The sequence below is a fragment of the Nicotiana attenuata genome, chromosome 11, assembly GCF_001879085.1.
Source record: "Nicotiana attenuata strain UT chromosome 11, NIATTr2, whole genome shotgun sequence".
Classification (NCBI taxonomy): domain Eukaryota; kingdom Viridiplantae; phylum Streptophyta; class Magnoliopsida; order Solanales; family Solanaceae; genus Nicotiana; species Nicotiana attenuata.
This window is the reverse complement of record NC_031999.1, coordinates 29,076,354-29,078,094: the sequence shown is the minus strand read 5'-3', so window position 1 is coordinate 29,078,094 and position 1,741 is coordinate 29,076,354. Positions and strand designations below refer to the sequence as shown.

Here is a 1,741-nt window from a genome sequence, read left to right as displayed (position 1 = left end):
ATTCCAACTCTCCGCATTGGAAGGAAGGTTCTTCAAGTGAATCCAAGTTGGAAAACATAATTGAATGAGTATTGCAAAATCAAGATAGGTCCGACACTTCAATGAAGAATATGACCGAGCTTGTCGGTTCTCATACCACATCTATTCAAAAGCTGGATATGCAAATGAGAGATCTCTCAAGAGAGCAGAATCCGAAGCAAAAGGGCACACTCCCAAGTGACACAATTGCAAACCCAAAAGGTAGTGGGAGCAGTCCAACTTCTTATTGTATCACAACTCGCGGTGGGAAAATATTTCAAGGAGAGAATGAGCAAGTGGTCGACGTGGAATATTTTGAACAAGAAGTTGAGGCACGAGTTGAGTGCCAGTTGTTGTTGAAGCTGAAAAAGTCCCAGAAGAGGTAAAAATTAAAGAAGTGAACCGAGAAGAGGTTAATGAAAAGGTGAAAGAGGCACCAAAAACTCCAGCACCACTTCCTAGACCTCCTCCTCCTTTTCCTCAAAGGCTTGCTAGGAAGGTTGATGATAGCAAACTCATTAAGTTCTATGAAATTCTCTAGAAATTATCAATGAATATTCCATTTGTGTAAGCTATTCAAGAGATGCCGGGTTTTTCTAAGTATTTGAAAGACTTGCTTACCAAGAACAAAAGCACCACGAATGATATGGTGAGTGTGACTCACCGGGTTAGTTCCATTATTGCCACAACCATCATACAAAAGAATAAAGATCCGGGAGCTTTTACCATTCCATGCACTATTGGGGTACAAGATTTTGCAAGAGATCTTTGTGATAATGGGGCTAGCATAAATTTAATGCCTCTTGCTATTTACAAGCAAACGGTGTCAGGTATGCCGAGGACTACAAGTATGAGGTTGCAAATGGCTGATCGTTCAATAAAGAGACCGATAGGGATGGTTGATGATGTTCTTGTGAAAGTGGGAAAGTTCCTGCTCCCCGCCGACTTTGTGATCCTCTATCGTGTTGTTGTCAAAGAAATCCCTATCATCTTGGGAAGACGATTTCTTGCTACCAGAAGAGTACTTATGGATTTGCAACGAAATGAAATCAAGTTCCGAGTTCATGACAAAGAGGTTACCTTTGAAGCGAGTAAGGGTATGAAGTTGCTACATGCATATGAAAACATCTCAGTAATTGACGTTGTTGATATGGTAGAAGATGCAATCGAGATGAAGATTGAATAACAATGCTTTGGTGAGGCGTTGACAGCTATTTTTGTAAATTTTGATGGTGAATACATGGGGGGTACATGGAATCAGTGAATGCATTAGGAGGACTTGGGTCCTACACTTATGCACCAAAGAAACTTTCTCTTGACTTAGAGAATAGAGTCACTCCTCCCGCCAAGCCTTATATTATGGAGCCGCCACAACTTGAGCTCAAGCCGCTTCCACTGCATATGAATTATGAATTTCTTTGCTCTAATGACACTCTACCGGTAATCGTCTCTTCTTTGTTGAATGATTTGCAGGTAGAACAACTGTTGAATGTCTTGAGGGAGCACAGGAAAGCCACTGGATGGACAATAGCAAACATCCAAGGGATTCCCACCGAAATTTGTGAGCATAAGATACCGTTGGATCAAGTAATCTAACCAAGTGTAGAGCATAAAAAATGTTACACCCTTCCATGCAAGAGGTGGTAATGAAAGAAATCATCAAATGGCTAGATATTGGGGTGGTCTACCCCATTGCCGATAGTTCTTGGGTGAGTCCGGTGCA

The 1,741-nt window shown here is 41.5% G+C and overlaps 1 protein-coding gene across 1 annotated transcript; it reads left to right on the top strand.

Moving 5' to 3' along the window:
* On the top strand, nucleotides 602–1,204 carry LOC109234786. The gene has a single exon (XM_019400844.1). The coding sequence runs from the start codon at nucleotides 602–604 to the stop codon at nucleotides 1,202–1,204; it is 603 nt and encodes a 200-aa protein (XP_019256389.1).